Source organism: Armigeres subalbatus, chromosome 1, assembly GCF_024139115.2.
Source record: "Armigeres subalbatus isolate Guangzhou_Male chromosome 1, GZ_Asu_2, whole genome shotgun sequence".
Taxonomy (NCBI): Eukaryota; Metazoa; Arthropoda; class Insecta; order Diptera; family Culicidae; genus Armigeres; species Armigeres subalbatus.
Genome location: NC_085139.1, coordinates 229,819,795 through 229,839,958, shown reverse-complemented (window position 1 = coordinate 229,839,958; position 20,164 = coordinate 229,819,795). Strand labels below are relative to the sequence as shown.

Below are 20,164 nucleotides of genomic sequence, written 5' to 3'. Positions count from 1 at the left end.
TCTATAAAAGACGCAATAAAGATTGCAAAGGAAGCTTTCACTCGGGCCAGGGTTGAGAGGGCTGTGAGATCTTTCGAGCTATTTAAGTCTCCTGGCATGGATGGAATATTTCCAGCGTTGATCCAAAAAGAGGAGAAAACACTGGTTCCACCCTTGGTTGAGATTTTAAGGCGAGTCTGATTTTGGGGCACATACCTAACGATTGGCGTCAAATCCGGGCTGTCTTCATTCCGAAGGCAGGCAAGAGAGATAAAACCAACCCCAAAGCATTCAGGCCGATAAGTTTATCCTCTGTAATGCTCAAAATTATGGAAAAGGTACTATGCGAGTACATAAATCACAAATTTATGAAAGCAATGCCTTTGTCAAAAACCAATTCGCTTATCGAAGTGGAAGATCTACGCTCTCGGCACTACATACGGTAGTTCAAAAAGTCGAAGAAACACTTAATGCAAAAGAAGTTGCTCTTGTAGCATTTCTTGATATTGAGGGCGCATTCGATAACGCTTCTTATTCGTCTATAGGGTCAGCAATGTTGAGGAGAAAATTCGACCCATGCATTGTTACCTGGGTACATGCTAGCTAATCGGAAAATCTCCTCTGAGCTTAGCGGTTCATACATCACTGTTAAAGCAACAAGGGGGTGTCCGCAAGGCGGAGTGCTTTCTCCTTTGTTGTGGTCACTGGTGGTGGATGAGCTTCTAGACAGCTTAGAGAGAAGAGGCTTCGAAGTGGTTGGATGTGCTGATGACGTTGTCATTATTGTACGAGGCAAATTCGAAAGTGTTATCGTGGAAAGAATGCAATCTGCCCTAAATCACACTTTTTCCTGGTGTCAAAAGTATCAACTAGGCATAAATCCTACAAAAACTTCCATTATCCCTTTCACCAAACGGAGAAAGGTACAACTGAAACCCCTTTGCTTGAATCAAACACAATTAGTTTATTCAAGTGAAGTAAAATATCTAGGTGTCATACTCGACGCAAAGCTTAATTGGAACTCTCATCTCCAATCAGTTGTGCAGAAAGGTCTCAATACACTTTGGGTTTGTTCAAACACCCTTGGTAAAAGATGGGGCCTAAAACCAAGTATGATCATGTGGATATATAAAACCATTGTCCGTCCCAGGACAACTTACGCTTCCCTTGTCTGGTGGCCTAAAACTAATGAGGCTGCTGCAAGGGCTAAGCTCAACAAAATCCAACGCACCGCTTGCATAGCCATCACTGGTGCAGTTCGTAGTACACCCACTTTGGCCCTAGACGCAATGCTTCACCTGCCCCGGTTAGATCAATTCATAAAGCTGGAAGCGGAAAAAAGTGCTCTAAGGTTAAAGAGAACAAAAACACTGCTGTCGGGAGACCTTACGGGTCACCTCAGCATATTAAATGAATTTGCCATAAATCCCGCAATAGGAATTTGTAGTGACTGGATGGAAACGGTAGTCAATTATGACTTACCTTACGATGTGTTCATTCCTTCCCGCCAGGAGTGGGAAGGAGGTGGACCCATCGTTCCAACAGGCTCTATAAATTTCTTCACAGATGGTTCGAAAATGAATAATCTGACAGGATCCGGAATCTATGGCCCTACAACAAAAATTTCTGTCCACTTAGGACAGTGGCCCACAGTATTTCAGGCGGAAATATATGCAATATTAGAATGCGTGTTATTATGCCTGAAATATGTATTTTCTCTGACAGCCAAGCGGCACTTAAGTCGCTTAATAACTACACTTGTAACTCAAAGCTAGTGTGGGAATGCATTCTGGCTTTGAAAAACTTATCCATACGCAATCGAGTCTACCTATATTGGATCCCAGGACATACGGGTCTAGAGGGAAACGAGATTGCTGATGAGCTAGCCAGGAATGGATCTAATGAAAGGTTCATTGGCCCTGAGCCCTTCTGCAGGATCTCAGACTGCTCTGTAAAAATGGAACTGAACACATATATGGTAAGTCAAATCACATCAAACTGGAATGCACTTCCCATACGAGCCAATCCAAAAGGCTCGTAACGATTAACCCCAAGAAAACCCAACAACTATTAGGTCTCAACAAAAGGGATCTCAACATCTACACCGGTCTAATAACTGGACACTGCCCCTGCAGATACCATCTACAAAAGATCGGAGCAATCCAAACCTCAAATTGCCGCTTCTGTGACGAGGAGAGAGAAACATCAGAACACATCCTCTGCTATTGCAGTGCACTCACCCAACGTAGGTTCAAAGTTCTCAGCAAGCCCTTTTTAGGGCCTGCTGACATATGGATCTTATCCCCAAGGACGTGGTTGGCTTCATAAAGCTAGTCTCGCCAGAATGGGGGAGTCACATACTGTAACTCAGGATCTCTATTCATCAATAATAGATGGTCTTGAGTTCAGTCGATACCAAGGTATCTCAGTGACAAACATGTTACTGAGATAACTTGCGTATTTCACAGCAAAAGGGTATATCACAATAGTCCTAAAATCTGGACGCAGTGATCTTCACCCGACAAACGAGGGGGGATGCATCAGCCGACGTCTACGTTGTACAGCTCGGGCCATCGAAATCCAATATCAACAGCAACTCCACAGTGTGAATGGACGTAGGCCGGCCTCACACCACGTAAGAGCGGAGACGAAACCTGCAAGCAAGTGATTTTTGGTGATAAATTGGAGGTGGGAAATAAAGAATGAGAAATAAAACGTCTCATCTTTCACTATTAATTCCTCAATGTTCACTTTTCGGATTATGTTTCATTTCTCAATTCGAGCATTTTACTTCTTTCTACTAACCACTTCATACTTTTCGTATACGCTATTGTTCAACCCGGGCTACAAAATGGTAAGTTAACAACCGGAAAGGAGCGCCTAACATAACTTTGGTCCTCACAAGTTCCAATACTCACGCTTCCACGGGTCTGCCGACGACAATTGACCGCCAGCTAAGGGTTGCGTACTTAGCTGGTAGTGTAGCATGGGCACTACTGTCCTTCTGACATCAGCTAGAGTGAGAGGTGCGTCCTGTCTGGTTGTGGTGGGGTTCGACAGTGGGCTCTGTTGAACTTCTATAAAAAGCTGCATGTGTCCACAAACAGGCCCTATCAAAGCGACCGTGTGCCGCTCAAAGTGCAGTAGCCTAGTCCTGGTGTTGGGTGGGACTTTAAACAAATTTGACCCGACTGATCGAGCGTCTGTTCACCAAGGAGGTGCGGCTCCAACAGCGTCTGTTTTGGCATCCAGCCGCTGAATGTGAATCGCTATCAAAAGGACGTCAAAGGAGGGTCAAAAGGACGTATGCGCCAAATTACAACATGCATGTTTTCTATTTTTCTGTTAAAGAGCTCGTTGAGTATGACTCGTTAACACCATTTTTGGAGAATGGCATATACGTTACTTTTTCAGATTACGGCAGCATAGCTCCCACCTGATATTCTCTAAGGTTGCTCGTAACACGGCCGGCACCGGTTGCATTACCATCTATAACGTTATCAGATGGATCCGATGGTCGATTGCTTGTGGAAAAGAAGACCAAATTTCCAGGAGAAGTTCCCGGCATTTATTGGTGGCTTATGCCAATCCCGCTACGAACGATGGCTGTTGTCGTAGTACCGATACCAAAGGCATAAGTAACGCGAGTTGTGAGAAAACAAATAACCAAATGTATTTAAGACGGGTAGTTCTTTGCAATTAGGTGAATAATATAAATGAAGAAAACCAGTTCCAACATCCACAGCGTAAACATGGATGAATGGCCAAAGTTAATCACCATAGCACAACCGGCCCACGATAAACCTCCTGTACGGTGTGTGATCTTAACCGTCGTTATTTCACCTGGACCATGATTGCAAAACTGATTCCGAAGGTCAGTTAAGCATAGTGCATGCAGTTAAGTATTGCCATCGCCTACGGCGCCATTCTCCGCTCCTACAGATGCACACAGTTTTGCACAAACCTAATCTTCTTGTGATCAGGCGGCAACATGATGTCGTCGGCAACAACATTGATCAAACCAGAAAGGATTTAAGTGGGTTTACGCGGGCAAGAAGGGAGTGATTGGCCTCAACACAGCGCACTGAAGCATAATGAGAAACGAATGGAATTTATTGACCAAAAGCATATTTTAATTTAATTGTTTGGGGAAACATCCTATAAACACTGGCTTCCGAATATCTCAAAGTGCATTAAATCATTGCGAAGAATGATTGCAGTTGTTTCCTGAACAAATGCTTCACAACTTTTGTCGCTAAATTCTCAACTGTGACTCATAGTGATGGGGGTAATGGTTCGTTCTTCACACATTTTCACGTTTTGCTGCGGTGTTAGATGGATCATAAAGCCATCTACCTATACGAGGCAAAGCAGTTGCCGACTTGTAGGTCAACGATCTGCTTGCTGCAATGCAATCCCATCGGCTAAGTTTGTTCGCCATAGCGACACACCGTTGTTGACGAGACGGCTACCAACTGAGCATAGCTACTTCGATTGAAACGGTTTGAGATTAGTCGAAGTCGAACCTGCAAAGGTCAGTAGAAGCCAACGTTGACCAGTGTGCAAATTATGAAGTGAGGCAATCTGAACGAGCTCAGAAGGCAATCGATGAACAAAGCGGAATTAGTGTTACGAGCATCAAAACAAAACAAAAAACATTTCTTCAGCTTCAAAATGGTTCTCGGTACGATATCGACCGGAAAATGCATTACCACAGAAAAATTTCACGCAAAGCATCGAGTGGGTTATGCGCAAACGCAACTGCAGACCAACATCGAAAGGTGCGTTTATTGACTAAGCACGCATTGTCTTTCTTGCTCAATTTAATATGATAATGTATGGTGGATTTTATTTATAGAAAAAAGTAAAACCACTAAGCGTGTGGCTTGTGTCGACTGAATTGAAAAACCGAAAGTAATTAATTGCTAGCACGTAACAAAGGAGCTATCAATATGATAATTATCAACATCAAGCACTGGTATGGTCCAGACGGTGTAGAACCAAGCTCGCTCAGCACTCAGCACAGCACAGCGCCAGCGGTGTCACGTCACTACTAAGTACCGATATTGTGAGCAGCAGTAGACTATGGTGGTAATCCGACCCATAAACCAAACGGCTGGGATTTGCAATGTGTTTTATGTTTTGAAGGGGAGGTGGTGTAAGAACTTCGACGGTAGGTCTTATCGTGTGTAGCACGTATGCAAATCGAGTTTTTTGTGAATATCAAATGTGTTAGGAAACCCTTATTCATTCACTTTGTGAATATAGTCTCCACGTGATTAGACACCAATCAATGATGTGCGATACTTAGATACGATACCTAGGTTGCATATGTCCGAGAGGGGAACTGGCCAGATCGGATATGTCATGCAAAAACATTGCAGGATTTCAAATATGTTCAAACAGTTTTAGATGATTCTATTTTAGGTGGTCGGTCCATTGATCATATGGGTATGGGTTCAAGTCAGAATGAGCAACACAGGGTTTCCTAATGGTCAATTAACAACAGCCGTACTAGACGCAGTACTAACCGGACAGAAGCCATGAACAGCATAACAAAACATGACATGGACTTGATTGATATAAGTGATAAAAGAGTAAGCAACAATATTAAAAATGTCATTTCAATATCAAGAATAACATGTCTATAAGCACATGATATTGATCACAAATAACATAACTTGATCGCTTCATGATTTTTTAGTGCAAAATATTGAGATTAACGTCTGATCAAGTAAGAGAGATAATGAGTTACTAATAACAGTGAGCAGTAGAGCTTATTGCTTACGATAAATAAGATTATCCATGCCCTGAGTTTTGGAAGATTTTCCCGAGAAGCTTGGGGCTCACATATTTCCATCACTTAGGGAGCTCGTTCAAAAAAAAAACGTCCCAAAGATCAAAATGATCAATCTACACAAACGTTTGGAATGTAACGCCGCTGTCGTCCCGTCATACAGTCTTGCAAGATCTAAGATCTTTTTCATGGGTAGGGCATGGCTTCAAAACAGCTTCAATTAAATATTTGTTAAACACACTTCATCACAAAAGCTTATAAACCGCGATTTGATTAGTGTCGGCACTTTGTGATTAGCGCCACCCATTGTTCGCAAAACACATGTCCATTTATAATTTCCCATGCCCGGAGCTCGTCTGCAGTTTCGAACTGCTCCCTTTGATTAAATCCCGATGATTGGAGCAAACATGGTCTCAGTTTTGCAATAGAGCCAGTCGACTTAGTAACGTGATCTTTGGAATGAGTTTATCGGAAAAGTGGACTTTCTTACTGTTCTATGCTGTGATCATTCCATCGTTAGTGGAGGGATGCTGTAACGTGTGCTTCATGTGCCCTAGCTGCTGCGAAGAAGAAGAAGAGCTCAAGGAGGTCGCTTTGCCGACTGCCACGGTTTACCCTCCCGGAATAGATTACTGCGAATTCGAAAACAGCGTAGAAGAGCCAGTCAAACATATACCCAAAAGAACGGTTCCACCAGTTAAAAAGGACGAAGAATATTGTGAGGAAGAGAATCCCAAACAAGTGCAGACATCCCCCACTGAAGGCAAACATCATTCGAATAAGGCAAACGATCACACTGGACATAGGGGCAAAAGAATGAAACGCAAGAAGATAAGAACCCCAACGGGTGCTGGAGCGAAGGTTGATTACTTCGAGTATGGCGATACCAGCGGAAATTCGATCGCCCCGGATTCGAAGAATTTAGTCAAGGACGGCGACGACGATGGCGATGACGGTGACAATGACGGTCCCGGTGACGATGACGATGATGATGACGCATCATCGATGATGAGAAGCCCGTTAGCAGCGTTCAATGTGAGGGGTCGAAGAGCAAAGAAGATGAAGAAGTTAGAAGAAGTTGAGGAAGCATCCGAAGAAATTTGATACAAAGAAGAAGAACTTCACTAGTAAGGACTGTTCAGTTTATTGAGAGGACACTTTTACATAACGATATTATGCAGATAGATTGGTCAATTTTGATGGAGTTTGCTTTATAGTATATTATAATATACTGTCAATCAACTGTACTTTTTGAAAAGAGATAAAACAGTTTAAATCCAACAAAATGGCGCCAATTGTCAAAGCTTCTCAAATTTCGCGTAAACATAAGCTTCCGAACAGATTTTTTTATAAGCCAAATTGACAGTTTGTATGAAAATTGTAAATCGGCATGTCAACAAAATCATCAAGAAGATCGGAAAGAAACACACTGTCAATGATTTGTCGATATTTAGAAACAGTAGAGCCTGTGACAGGACGAAAACGGGATATAAACGGTTGAAGCTGTTGAAAATCCAACAAATTTAGATTGTTATGAATATCCCAAATTTCTGAATAAAAATGGTTTCGTTGATAATTGGATTTTATTTCTAGAAGGCCAGACAATATATTCAATGAAAAGAAAACAGATTTAGGAAAAGATTTATGGTTTAAAAGCATCGACAATACAAAGTGTCCTCTTTATAAACTGAACAGTCCTTAGTTAATTCAGAAATTGTTGTTCACTTTTCTAATAAGCGCTACTTGCAAATAAATTTAATTAAAAATCTTGATTGGCAAAATGCTCTGTACTCTGTGTTACACTTTCCCAAATTCTATGCGAAGTTTATTAGACTGCAGTATTATTTTTATTGTTCTTTACGCAAAATGATTAAAGGTGAAGAACTCCTAAGATTTTTATTTAAAAAAAACAGTTGGAAGGTTTTATAATTATTGTTATTTTTGCCAAATGGTTTCATTTTCGTTAAGAGTTGTGCGACCCCACACAACGGCCGTCGACTATTATTTTACCTTTGTTTCGAAACAAATCGTAGGTCGAAAAGTTTTGAACACGCCGATTATTTTTTTAACCGTGCTCCAACCTTATTTTCACCTTGATTATTATTTATTTATATCCTCAGACTAAGACCGATATGACCTCTGCAGTAAGGGTATGCGATAACACACTTTTTCCTAACGAAACGAAACGAAACGAAATTTAAAATATCTATGTTGATTCGGATCGAAACGAAACGAAATAAAGATTTCTTTCGATATTTCGAAACGATACGAAATCAAGGTTCATTTAATTCGAAATTTTTCGAAACGAAACGAAATTTTTTTTTTTCCGCGGAATTTTTATTAAATTGTTTTTACATTATGTACGCAATTCTGATTTCACATTCACAACATTCTCGCCGCATATACCATTGACGATACGACAATACCCCAGCATTTGTGCCGCTTTCAAAGAAATTCATCGTGGAGCGTGTGTTCCCGAATCTGATCAATTTTATATCAGTAAGTACATAAAAAAAAAAGAAATTGTGGGATTTTTCATATACGGATTCAAATTTCATTTAAAACCTTAGTTCACTTAAGAATTATGTAATTATGCTAAAGCATACTCTATATTGTCTTGTCAGCGTGGACTAAGTACTGACTTAGTCAAAATTAGAAAATTAATTAGATTTATTTTTTTAATTAGTGGGATACTCAATTATGTATCCACATCTGCAAGGCGTATACGCAGATAGAGAATTCATAATACTAGACCAACATTTGAATGAGCGTATCAGCCAAAATGAATTCCTTCTTATTCTTCGTCTACATATATGTATACATATATACAGCATACATTTGCTCACTAGAAGAATCCTGTGCACCTTTCTAAAATGTACGAAGATATGTATTTCCGATTGAATTTGACAGACCCATTGTCTTAGGGTGAGACGGTATAATGCGCCCCACCTAGCCTAAACGCCCCCCTTCGATTTCTAGAAAATTATAACTAACCAGGGAATGTAATTGTCGCTGAAAAATGCAAAAAACAAGTGACAAAAGAGAATAGCAATAACTCTTTGTCCCCATCTGCAGAGGATAAAGACATTGTTGCGTTCCATTTTATTTGCAACAAACATGGAGAGGTAATTGTTGTGAACTTTTCAAACTGCGATAACTTGTTTATTTCAGAAGTAAAACGCAAATCATGTCAACAGATGGTTAAGTTTATGTCTAATCTATGATAACTGATACTAATTTAACCAAAAACATCATCGGAAACCGACTACTTCTCAAAATGCGTGGCAGGCGATAATTGTCCTATTCTGTTGCAGTTTGGGACAAACGCTTATTGCGAGTTGAGTTTGTCCCAACATTTACAAGAGAGGATAATGTCGTTGTCATTGGCAATGTTGTTATTTTACATTCCTTGTAACTAACTAAGGGTCAAAATCAGTTGGTACCTATAAATATTTGTAAAACCATCATACTATGTGAATGTGGAAGTTTTTTTTGTATTACATAAGGAAAATATTTGCGAAATACAAAAAGTTACAGTTTTGATGTAACTTTCAATGTTTGTTTCCTCAACATTCTGGAGCGACACTAGCATACTGTCTTCAAAATTTGCACTGAAACACTCAGTTGGGCAACAAAATAACTTTTCTCAGTGGTTAATATGATATAAAATTGCTTCCATCTTCAAAAATGTAACGATTTTCGAAAACATGTTTCACTGGCCAAAACGCCCCAGTGTAGGCAGGACGATATGCCCTTACCAACACAAGCACAAGACACAAGCGCAGCGAGCCTGCAGCAGTTGCTTCCAATGAATCGCCTACTTTGAGCGTGCTTACAGCGGCACACTAGGAGTTTAGTTTCTGAAATCAGTATGACGAAAGGCATCTAAGGCTCGATTTCTCAAAAATAAGCACCTTCATCGAAAAAATGTTTGGTAGGCGTAGTAGCGGACACCTTCCTACATAACGACATATAGAGAAAACCCGCGTTAGATGTCTTTCGCCATACAAATTTCTGGCGGTTAACTCATGCTGGCTAATTTGCGCATATACTATAGCGCCTGAATGTGGAAGCGGTAAGTAGAAAATCAGCCACTGCCAATAATTAATTGTATGGAAAATATTGAAATGTAATTCACACGAGCCTAAATGGACCTATGTTGGTTTTTAATGTCAAGCGCATAAGGATTTGTAACCTTTTTATTATGGGATTGATAAAATACTAATTAAGGGCTATGAAACGTCTTTGACTAAGGTGGGGCGTCTTGCCGAGGCACTTGTTGAAATTAATTTTTTCGCGACTTTTGAAAAAAGCATTATTACGTGTTATCTGTAATATTTTTATATGACTATTCACGAGCAATGCATTTGCGACTTTTTGAACTATCAAATAACATAAAGTTTGCATAAATTGCATTGAAAAGTAAAAAGTTATCAAGGAGATGCCTTAGGCATATTATACCGTCTTACCCTATATACAATCAGCTCGACAAACTGTTATGGTCAGTATAAGCTGAAAGCAATCTTAAGTACCGTCAACTGGGGGGAAGATGATCATTTTTGAGACAAAACATGCAATAACAATGTGTGTCTACATTTTAAATCGAAACAAATATTTCCAAAACATGTACTGCTATACGTTGCAATAATCAACAACTTTAGTTTTCTGAAATGCCTTCGTATTTATTAAAATAAATTAAATTATCACACATTTTTTGAGTAATCTGGTTGGGGGTGAAGTTGATCAAGACAGCTCTACTAAAATCATTTATCATTATCAGTCAAAATACACTAGGTAATTTGTATGAATGTTGAATTTACTACGTAAAGAAGTCTACGAAGTCAATAATTGAAACGAAAATAGCGTCATTTATGATTATCTTCCTCTTTTTTCACGAAATACATTTTCATGATTATAATCGAAAAATTCGGATTTCTACCTAGCGGTAACATTACTTGAACGGAGAATATTGTTGTCTACCGTTTCATAAAAAAAATTTGGGGATTTTGATCGCAGCAAGCCATGCGCGCGGATGGTTGCTTTTAAATTTGCTGTCACGTTTTTGTTCGTTTCCGCAAGAAATAGATTCGGCTGATGTATATTTTTTGCATATGTAGAAGAAAAAAGTTTAAAAAGTTATCTGAAGTTTGAGATTTACGAGTTTGGTGACATTTACTCAAGTGTATGCTTATTAGAGCGCGCGAAATCGTTTGTGTAGTTTGTATACGCGGATGTGTTTGGTGAAAATATGTTTGAATGTGTAATAATACCAGGAAAATATGGATCATTAACGAATTGCTCGGATTAGCGCTGGAAGAGTAGTGATTTTTTCGTGGACACTAGTTGTGGTCTTTTCTTCCTCAGTTCATTTATACGGAATTTGATCAATTTGGTGAGATTGTTTCAATTTGTTTTTATATGATTCCAAAACTAAATACGCGCTGGATTTAAAAATCCGGAAGTTTGTTTATGGATCCATTATCCAATTGATAATGGTAGCATAAACAGGCGGGGCTTATTGCAAGTGAAAGTAACCTCGGACTGGACGTGAGTTACCAGGCAGTCTGAAATGGGTTACTGGAGCGGCAGTAGAGCTAACACCTTCTAACTCCCGGGCTAAAGCTGACTTTATTAAAGACAGCTTTCTTCCATAATACCACTGCCGGACAGTGGGGGTTAGATTGAAAATACACACACACACTACCGTTTCATAAAAAAAATTGTCACTTTTGACTGACACATAAAATGATCATCTTCACCTCAATGATCATCTTCCCCCCATTTGACGGTAATTTTAATGATCTTTCAACCCGTTCTGAATTTTATTTTTGCAAATTCCATGCGTAGATCTAGAAATGCCCACAAATCTGCAATGTTCCTTACATAGTCACATATTGTGCAAATAGTCAAAGAAGAGCTTCCCGAGTAAAGTCTGAAAACATGATGAGAGCATATAGAAAATTACATATTTTGATCTCATTTTGCTGTAGATTTCTAAATTTTATGATCTGACATCAAACTGTGTACTTATTTTGTTATCAGAACCAATATCAAATTTAGTTTCTGCTCTCATCGATAGCAGGAATAGTTTTCGATTTGATGTCACAGTAAGATTTTTCTCCTATACATTTTGTTATTTTAACCGTTAAAACGACCAAAAAGATATCAAATTAAGTAATCATATTCGGCGATTTCACAACATCAAAACGAGCTATCGTTTTGCTCTCAAGCTTTGCTCGGGTTATTAGCTTGATTGTACACGTCGTAGTTGCTAATCATGATTGACCGAATAACAGCAAATATGCACCGCTCACCAATTAAATCTAGACCAACATTTGAAAAGGGCGTTACTGCCAAAATTTATTCCTTCTGATTCTTCGTCTACGTATATAGCTATATATGTAGACGAGGAATCAGAAGGAATAAATTTTGGCTGTTACGCCCTTTTCAAATGTTGGTCTAGAAATAATATTCTTGGTATACAAAAAAGTTATTCTTATTGTATACTTGCTTCGGTGTTTCCAATTCATGACCAATAATGATGCTGGTCACGTGCTTATAGTCAATTTAGGATTAGGAGAGGAAAATTAGTTTAACACTCATTGTTATAAAAGACCAAGGAATGCTCTGCATCTCCGTGAGCGCTACGGGAAAGGTATCGTTGGTTAGTTGAGAAGGTAATTCTTGTGAAACCCCTTGGTGAGCGACAAAATATGTATTACGAAGTTATTTTGAAAACAAGAAAACTGTGTTTCAATCAATCCAAAGCAAGATCAAGGTGTTTCGTATAATAATCTTCTACAACACGATCGATCCTGTACTAAATATTGTTGTGCTCTTCGATGCAGACATTAGTTTCACACTTCACGTTCTCCCACACTAGCTGACGTGATCAGCATCAACACGATCGATTGTACACTGGTTAAACAAATTTCTGCTACGCGAGGTAGATTTTTTTCACTTCGCGTTCTCCCAAAATATATTTTAGTTACCAGATAAAGATTGTCGCTGTCGTCGCTGTCCGGACCATCTTTTGCTGGCGAGGATACGGGATCTAGTTGTTAATGAAGGCAAAATACATGCGATTGGTGTTTCGGACAGCAGAACAAAGGGAACCGAAGCGACAATCTTTATCTGGTAACTAAAATATCTTTTGTTCTCCCGGACTAGCTGCCGTCCCATGACCAGCATCCACATGATCGTTTCCGCATTCATATAGAAGAAAACTACATACGAATTTGTCGACTAAGAATGAGGTTATGTAGTAAGCGTTAATAGGAAAATTGTATAACCTAAAGATTTGAAAACAACTTTACTTATGTTCAGCGGCGCAGCCAAAATTTTTGATAATATAAAGTATGGCTTAAGTTTAAATTTGTTTCGAAATTCCGCGGAATTCCGTTAAATTTCGTTAGAAGCTAGTTTTTTCTAGCGAAATTTTTGTAATTTTACGAAACGAAACGAAATCAATAAATCAGATTTCGCCATGTTCAAATTCCGCGAAATTCCACGGAATTTTGTTTCGAACCACCTGAAACGAAATTTTTCGAATTACCGCATATGCTTACTCTGCAGTACATAAGTCTTCTCCATTCAGCTCGGTCCATGGCTGCACGTCGCGTTGTCGCCAACTATGCAGTCACGAACGACCAAGCCTCGAAAAAAGTCGGGACGCTATTTTCAAATCGCTATATCTCAGCCGTCGGTGATCCGATTTGAACAATTTTGAGACTCACAATGTTTCGCGTCCTCCAAGATTTGTCTAAGACGTTGAGACCTCCAGGAGCTATCGGGACCTCAAAACGTCGGAGCAAGTTGAGGTTTTCATACAAATTGCGTGGTTGGTGCTCACCAGCTCGATGTTCATGGTGATATATGCATGATATTTTGAAATCCGTAAGATTTAGAAAGTTGCATTCTTCCACAAATTTGTTCTAGAGGTCAATACGAAACTGTCGCAGGTCATATTGTTCCGGAATTCATCCGCTTGGTAGCGTTAGTGTACATGAGAATACTCGTTAGCTTTAATATTTTGGAGTATGTAAGACTTAGGAAGTTGCAGTCTTCTACAAAGTTCTTCAAGAAGTCAAACTGAAACTGTCGCAAGTCATGTTATTTCGGAACTCGTCCGCTTGGCAGCGCTACGGTATATGGCAATATTCGTTTGGTTGGATATTGTGGAATCCGTAATATTTAGAAAGTTGCAGTCCTGCACAAATTTGTTCAAGATGTCAAAACGGAACTGACACAGATCATATTCTTTCGGAATTTATCCGCTTGGCGGCGCTAGTGTGTATGGGAATGTTCCTTGGGTTAGATATTTTGAAATCAGTACGCTTAAGAAAGTTGTAGTCTCCCACAAATTTGCTCAGGAGGTCAAAACGAAACTGTCGCAGATCATATGGAAGTCAAACCTCCACGATATTAATCGACGCATGGAATATCGAGATGTGAAATAGAAAATCCTTGGGAAGCTGTTTGAAGGGACCATCCCAGTAACCCAGAACATATTTTTTTAATATGGCATAATTTGATTCCATGAGTCGATATCGATATATGAGAATACTCTATAGGTTATAAATCCGTAAGATTTTGAAAGCTGCCGTCTTCTACAAATTAGTTCAAGAAGTTAAAAAGAATTTGTCGCAGATCAAATTATTCCGGAACTCATCCGTTTGGTGGCGCCAGTTCGTATGGGAATACCGCTGCAATTATTTGCTATTATTGCAATGACCAAAAGAAGCAAAGGATCACAACTCGTCAAGTCAAGGCACACCTTTCAGTCCAGCTAGCTACACTGAATCGGATGCTAGCTATAGCGACAATGTGCGTGGACTTGTTGACGGCATAGACTCAAAACAACGAAATATAGGCATGTCAATAAGGGATCTAGGTTATTTGTGGTTTCTATTTGCATACATACTTGCGAATCTTCCTACTCATGAATTAAAGCCACGAACTATTGGTGGCCCCGTTGTGTTGTGGTCTGCGACGTAGGGCATAAGTACGTTAGGCATAAGGACGTTAAGCATGAGTACCATAGACATAACGGACGTTAGGAATAATGTACGTTAGGTATAATGGACGTCGGGAATGATTCTGCCTTCTTTATGTCTTAGGCTGTTTTTGGGTCATTTTATACATATCGTTCATTATGCCTAACGTTCGTTATACCTGACGTCCATTATTTCTAACGGGGTATATCCGTTGTGTTGCACTAGCTGCATCTGCTCAATGTTGTCGCACCGATGGATGTAGCGCGGCCAACAATCCTTGCAACAACTATTGTGACGGCTATAGCCGATGTTGTCCATTTACAATAGCGGGCGATTGCTTTCGTCGTTCGGTCACCATCCCAGCATGCGAGTAATGGCATTGCCCCCTAACAAACAGCCTAACCACCCGTCTACTCAACACCTCTTGTGCGGTTCTGCGGCTCGCTCCACGAAGCAGGATGAATGGTCTTTTGGCTGCTGGCAGCAAAAAGATTTTTGTTGAGCAGACTCAAGTTTGTTTGAAACCTGTAAGAAAAGGCCCTCTGATGAGAGCCTTTGGCATGCGCAAATTGGTTCGTTGGCTTCGAATTGTGCATGCAATTGTGCAGCAGGTGACCTATGATGGGTTCCAGCATGGCATGCGTTGATTCCTTTTGGGATTGTTCTGTGAGCAGCACAATGATCTTATCAAATGATTTGTGCCGCAGCCGATCAACACTTTGCGAGATGCACGTGGATCAATTGTTTATCATGGCCGTTGTTCCTTGCATTAGAAAAAACATTTGTTCCGATCATGCACCCTCTGAATCACATGCGTTGATTTCTTGCCGACAATCGTTGTAGCGTTTGTGGTCACTTGAAATCAATTTATGGTCACTTTATAACGACACAATGCATTTTGCCACACGCCAACTTGGCTTCAGGTATAGGCCTTTTCACGAGACGTTCAAAAACAGCTGATTTTATCTTAATTACTTACTTATGAATCCTGTACACCTCAGGTGGTGCAAAGGGCCGACTTGAAAGACCTCCATCCTGAGCGTTGCCCAGCTATCGCTTTAATGCTCAAGGAAAGTTGGGCTATGAAAACAGCTTTCTGAATGATTCAACACCGGCGGTGTGTCGTCTGTCTCTTTCCGTCCTTCGGAAAATTGTGATTGTGTTAGTGCAACACCGGGCAATATCAAAAACACTCATTCAAAAAATACGGATTTATATGTTGGTGTGATGCCAACCTTCATTCCCCCTTAACATGTTGCCAGGTTAGATTTCTGTCGACTTCTTTTATTTCTTTATTGAGGCTTCGCCGCCAAAAGCCTCTGGATCTGTCTCTGCTGCGATGTCCCGCTGGGTTCCAGTCAAATGCTTGTTTACAGATTTTGTTTCCGCGCCTACATAGAGTGTGGCCGACCCGGCCCCCACTTTCGATCCCGAATTTCTGTTGCTATCGGCCTCTGGTGACAACGACGATGGAACTCGTTCCATCCAGTTTTTGCGATCCAGTTGTGAGGGTACCAGGCCCTGCTGATTTTATCGTCAATAGACAATTCTTCTATGAAAGTGACAGCTTCGGATTTGCAGGCCTGTTCATCGGTTGTAAACAAATGCAGTCTCGGCAGTGTCACATGAAAAGGCCTATACTGCCGTAATCTGAAGCAGAGTCTATTATATACACGGACAGATAAATCAACCCAAACTTTGAGTTCAATATACGCACTATTGAGAATATCGCAGAAAAAATTTACCCAAATTTGGGTAGTTTTCCCTTTCTTTCCCATGATTGCTATGAAAACTAGAGCAAGATGCAAACACCTCACCGAGGTTGTTTCAGCCCAATAACCCAAATTTGAGTAAATTCAATATTCTCTATTTTGGGTTAATCAAGGTCTACTTCGGATAAATTAAACTCAGCTTTGGGTAAATTGTTTACATGGGATTAAAGGCAAACTACCTAGTGCCAGAAACGTCATTTTACTCAAATTTGGGTTATTGGCCCAAACCACGGTTTTGAGTGCAAACAACCCACTTTTGGGTACTTTTGGTTTTCAGTGTAGAGTTGCGCGAAGAGTGAAGTCAAATCTACCTATTGAACTGCCAAACCGTCTACCTATCGAGCGAAGTAAACAAATGCTTGTTGGTGAGGCGGAAGTATTGTTATCGCCTAATGATTATTATGGCGAATTAAAACGCATGAATTGAAATGTATTAGATTTGATTTAGAGACAGCTTCAAAAAACATCTATACATTCCCCAAAAAAGTAGCAACAAGAAACTCACGTGTTTGCACTCTGTAGATAACTAGGTTATCGAATTAAAAAGCTTTAGAAGTGAACGCTCCCGTGGAGCACTTGAAGGGTAGAACAAAAGTGAAAGTTGGCAACAGAATACCGTGGACCCCCGATAATTTGAACGGTACCTCATTCAAATTAACGGGGTTCATTTTAAATTTGAACTTCTGGTTACTCTATTTGCATCAGAAAAACTGGTTACTGGCTGCTCTCTTTGCTGATTTGTTTTGATTCTGCATTCCGTTTCACGATGTTCCATTTTTCTTTTCTCGATTTCACGTAATACTCCCGGTAATATGACCGTAGAGGATTTGTTTAGTACGGCGGCGCACTCTATTCGATCGGAGCGTCTTGCGGAGTCCAACGCGAGTACCACCGCTGGCAATAGTAGATGCATAATAGAAATACTAGAATAAAAGATAGGCGAAGACGCCATCTTGTTTCCAATCGAACCGTCAAAAGCGGTTCCATTTCGACTTGTTTACTTTTTGCATCCATAAGAAGCAAGCAAAAAGTTCAAGCGCTGCCAGTATTATTTTCACGATATCATGCATTTTCATACGTTGCCATTTCGACAGTTTTTCACTCCGCCGGTCTCTGGTTATAGGGTTGCTAATGCATAAGTATTAGATTGCTAATGTCGTTCCTGTTCGCGTGACTAACATTTAGGTTTGGATCTGGATCCAAATCTCTAAATCTGGAGGATCTGGAAGCCAAAGTATCGGTACTACACGTGTCAAGCCAATGTTGATGATGAAACAAAACATGTGCTACAGCATTATGCATAATAAACAGCCAAGTTAGGCTTGTGGAACCCGAGCAGCACACATGTTGCACAAAAGTTTCTGTAACTCATAAGCAACGGAATTTAGTCATAGCATATTTTGGCAAAATGCTTTTTATGACTACAGCGCCACTAGCGTTCTATACTTATGCTTCTACTCTGCCAATGCAGGGACCACTCTCCGTGGAATCTCGAACGGGGAAGGGCCGTTTGGCTGAATACCGTTCGGCTGAATGCCATTTGGCCACAGGGCCGAAAGTAATTTGGCCGGAAAGGTTATTTGGCCGAATAGGTCATTTGGCCGAATAGGTTATTTGGTCGAAAAGGTCATTTGGCCGAATAGGTCATTTGGCCGAATAGGTCATTTGACCGAACAAGTCATTTGGCCGAATAGGCCATTTAGCCGAAAAGGTCATTTGGCCGAATGGGTCATTTGGCCGAATGGGCCATTTGGCTGAATAGGTCATTTGGCCGAATAGGTCATTTAGCCGAATTAGGGGTTCCATTTTTCCCAGGAATCAACTTCCCGGGAAACGGGAAATAAAATGTTACCTTCCCGGGATTTCCCGGGATCCCGAGAAATAAATCAATTATGCGAAACTCAAAATCGTAACGTGAAATAATAACTTAGGATAAAAATATACACTCGACCTCAAGGGATTGATATATTGTTATATTGTGTTAAAATGATTAAAAAGTTGTTGAAAAGTCTGAGAATTTTCTCTGGTTAGTTCGAAAAGCGTGCTACATTTCCATAATGTTAGCATTCTTCCTGGATATGGAGGAGAAGACGGCTTTGACAGGATTTGTTCTGTTATTGCCGGATGGTTTCTAACATACTCCACCCTCCATCCTGGTACTCGTCCGTATATTTTATTAATACAAACAATATTATTGTCGAATTTGATTTAAAATACGAACCTGGAAACGAATACTTGAGCACATTTCGCTATTAAATTTGATTAATACATCAAGCATATAAATGAAAATATATTCAAAAATGAAATGTTTTATCAAAAGTGTTTTATGGTCGTACCTTACAAATCCTAACTATTGAATGACTTTATTTGAAATTCCGTGCAGCACCAGAAACGCATAAAATTGCATAAGTTTGGCGAGTATAGTTCTAAATATGTTGACTTTTGTACTCTGACATGTCCAGACAGTAAATTCCCAATAGTTCATTATAATTTAGAAAAAGAAAGACATAACTCAAAACAAAAATGGAACATGAGTCTGTTTGGAACACGAATCGGGGTTTGAGTCAAAAATGAAGGTCTTTAACCTCTGACAATAAACCTACCAACGCCGTCTCTGTCCTTTCCTAAATATCTGCGATCTGGAGAAATTTGTCGCTCTGCACGAATAAATAACTTTGTTGTTGCTATTGAGAAATTTCATCAAACACTGGATTGTTCTGTCGACTGCGTAACGCTTACAGGTGATTGGGCCTACCAAATAAATGAACGACCGGTGGAAACTTATGCTTTGCTTTGCCTCCCTTAAACACGTATTAGGGTTGAACCGGACAATACTGTAGCATCTACAGATGAAACTATATTTTTATAATATTGGAAGTAATCTACTGAATAAAAGCTTCATTATTAGAGCACAATAATTTCCTGGGAAATTCGGGAAACTAAAGTGAGCATCCCGGGAAAAATTATTTCCCGGGAAATTGTTTCCGGGAATGGAAGCCCTAGGCCGAATAGGTCATTTGGCCGAATTAGTCATTTGGCTGAATAGGCCATTTGGCCGAATACGCCATCTGGCTGAATAGACCATTTTTACGAATTAGTTATTTGGTCAGGGGGCCCTCCTTAGTCGTACGGTAAGACGCGCGGCTACAAATCAAGACCATGCTGAGGGTGGCTGGGTTCGATTCCCGGTGCCAGTCTAGGCGATTTTCGGATTGGAAATTATCTCGACTTCCCTGGGCATGAAAGTATCATCGTGTTAGCCTCATGATATACGAATTCAAAAATGGTAACTTGGCTTGGAAACCTCGCAGTTAATAACTGTGGGTGGAAGTGCTTAATGAACACTAAGCTGCGAGGCGAAGAAGAAGAAAAAGAAAGTTATTTGGCCGAAAAGGTCATTTGGCCGAAAAGGTCATTTGGCCGAATACGTCATTTGGCTGAATAGGTCATTAAGCCAAATAGGTTATTTGTGATTAGTGAAAAATGAGGAGTGAGAAGTGAGAAGGGAAACGTCTCATCTCATGCTTTTCACTGTGAATGGTGAGTAGTTCGAAGTGAGTAGTGAGAAGTCCAATTTCTCACGATCACCATTCGCCCGAAAAGATCATTTGCCCTAAAAG

General features: G+C 40.1%; 2 protein-coding genes across 3 annotated transcripts in view; both read left to right on the top strand.

Moving 5' to 3' along the window:
- Positions 1–20,164, top strand: part of LOC134205849 (uncharacterized) — a 116,990-nt gene that overhangs the window by 20,180 nt on the left and 76,646 nt on the right. The window lies entirely within an intron of this gene.
- LOC134207069 (nucleolin-like) lies at positions 6,236–6,880 on the top strand. Its single transcript, XM_062682794.1, has one exon. It carries the CDS (start codon positions 6,236–6,238, stop codon positions 6,878–6,880), a length of 645 nt encoding a protein of 214 aa, XP_062538778.1.

Excerpts from the sequence above, each read along its gene's own strand:
- LOC134207069 (XM_062682794.1), top strand. The coding sequence starts at position 6,236 with ATGAGTTTATCGGAAAAGTGGACTTTCTTACTGTTCTATGCTGTGATC.